General features: G+C 55.8%; 1 protein-coding gene across 1 annotated transcript; it reads right to left on the bottom strand.

Annotated features, from left to right (window-relative positions):
* Nucleotides 1-1095: 1095 nt before the first annotated feature.
* Nucleotides 1096-1500, bottom strand: LOC136537480 (uncharacterized mitochondrial protein AtMg00810-like). Its single transcript, XM_066529438.1, has one exon. The coding sequence runs from the start codon at nucleotides 1498-1500 to the stop codon at nucleotides 1096-1098; it is 405 nt and encodes a 134-aa protein (XP_066385535.1).
* Between the last annotated feature and the right edge of the window lie 754 nt (nucleotides 1501-2254).

Genomic DNA, 2254 nt, shown 5'->3' with positions numbered 1-2254 from the left:
GTCGACCACTCACCATTATTGCCGACCACTCACTGTCGTTGTCGACCACACACTATGGCTAGAGGTAGAAGAAGAGAGGGAGAATAGAGCACACACACTCACAGCACAAGCACCAGCGTTGGCCGGAGCTGTGCAGAGAAGATGGCAAAATTGAACTCACTTTCTTTACTGAGTTGCAGTGGCAAACTATATATACAACTCTACACATTTAATCCTAGTACACAGACATGTCAGACTGCCATGCTGCTACAGTGACTAGATGTAACAGCAGGGCTGACTTTGGCGTCTGCCCCTACTGTGGCTACAGTGCGACAGGAGAGCCATTCGGCGCCTGCCCCTGAAGGTGCTACAGTGCGACGACAGAGAACCCTTTTCGGCGCCGCGTGTCCCTGTCGTGCGTTCAAACAAGGGAAGCAGCAGAATACTTAACAATTCTTATCCTAATCCTACTGTTAACCCTTGAACCCTCTTCGTGTCGATCATCTTCTTCAGCTCCGTAAGCCGAAGATGGCCGAGCAGCTTGGTGAGGACGTCCGCGAGTTGCCGACCAGTTTTGACGAACTCGATGACGATCTGTCCTCCATTGATACAGTCCCTGAGGAAGTGGAACTTGACGTCGATGTGCTTGCTCCGGTCGTGGAGAACCATATTCTTCGCAAGGACGATGGCGGACTGGTTGTCCACCATCAGTGCTGATGGATGAGCTTCCACACCGGTCAGCTCGTCCAGCAGCCAACACAGCCATACAGTTTGGCACGCCGCTGTGGCCGCCGCCACGTACTCTGCCTCGCACGTGGACAGCGCCACCACCTTTTGTTCCAGCGATAGCCATGAGATTGGGGCCAACCCAAGGAAAACGAGCACGCCAGAGATGCTCCACCGTCTGTCGACATCCCCCGCCATGTCTGCATCGCTGAACACAGTGAGCTGCAGCCTACTCTCGCCGGTCTTGGGAAAGACGACCCCCTGATCCACCGTTCTCTTGACATAGCGCAGCAGCCGCTTCACCACAACCTAGTGATCCTCTCGGGGATCCTCCATGAAGCGGCTGACGTAGCCCATGACGAACGCAATGTCTGGCCTTGTGTAGACTAGCTAACGCAGACCGTCGACGATGCTCCAGTAGAATGTTGCATCTATCTTCACCGTGGTACTGGCCTTTGTCGGCTTCAGCCGCTCCTCCATCGGAGTAACGCGCGGCTTGCACTCAGCCATGCCGCTCCGCTCCAACAGCTTTGAGGCGTACACGCTCTGACCGAGCATGAGTGCCTCCTTCCCCTGTTTCACCTCGATGCCAAGGTAGTAAGAGAGAGCGCCGAGATCGCTCATTCGAAAACGAGCCGCCATCTCTCGCTTGAAGCTATCGATGTCTTCCGCACGCGCACCGGTGATGATTAAGTCGTCCACATACACGCCGACGACAAGCTCCTCCTTTCCCCATCGCCATGTGTAGAGCGCGTGCTCGGTTGCGCACCTCGTGAACCCAAGCTCGCCCAGCATGGCATCAAGCTTGGCGTTCCACGCTCATGGGGCCTGCCGTAGCTCGTAGAGCGCCTTGCGCATTCGAAGCACCCTGTGCTCCGCTCCCTTGATAGTGAAACCCAGAGGTTGCCTGACAAAGACCGTCTCTGCCAACTTGCCATTGAGGAAGGCCGATTTTACGTCTAGGTGATGGGTGCGCCAGTCCTTTGCTGCTGCCAAAACCAGAAGCAGTCGTACAGACTCCATGCGCGCTACCGGCGCAAAGACTTCGTCGAAGTCGATGCCCTCGCACTAGACAAAGCCTCGGGCGATGAGACACGCCTTGTGCTTGACAATGGCGTCGTGCTCGTCCCGCTTGACCTTGTACACCCACTTCAGGCTGATCGGATGATATCCTAGAGGTGGATCAATGAGCTCCTAAGTCTCATTTTCCTCGATCGCCTTCATCTCCTCCAGCATCACCCGTTGCCAGTTTGCATCATGCTCGGCCAGCGCGAACGTGGGTGGTTCCTCTGCACTGACGAGAAGCAGCTCTAGGTCATTGAGCAGCTGATCGGCCAGGCCTAAGGGCCCTGTACCGCCGACGATGTTGTCCAGCCTATGGAACCGCACCTCCTCATCGTCGTTGAAGGCATCCATGAACTCAGTGATGTCACTTTGTGGTGAGGCAAACTCAATTGGTGTCGGTGGAGTTTCCTATTCCGCCGGAGTGGTTTGCACGGCACCTGGAGTGCTCAGCACCCTGGCTGCAGTGCTTGGCACTACTTCTGGA

The sequence above is a fragment of the Miscanthus floridulus genome, chromosome 2 (genome assembly GCF_019320115.1).
Source record: "Miscanthus floridulus cultivar M001 chromosome 2, ASM1932011v1, whole genome shotgun sequence".
Classification (NCBI taxonomy): Eukaryota; Viridiplantae; Streptophyta; class Magnoliopsida; order Poales; family Poaceae; genus Miscanthus; species Miscanthus floridulus.
This window is presented reverse-complemented; position numbering and strand designations above follow the sequence as displayed.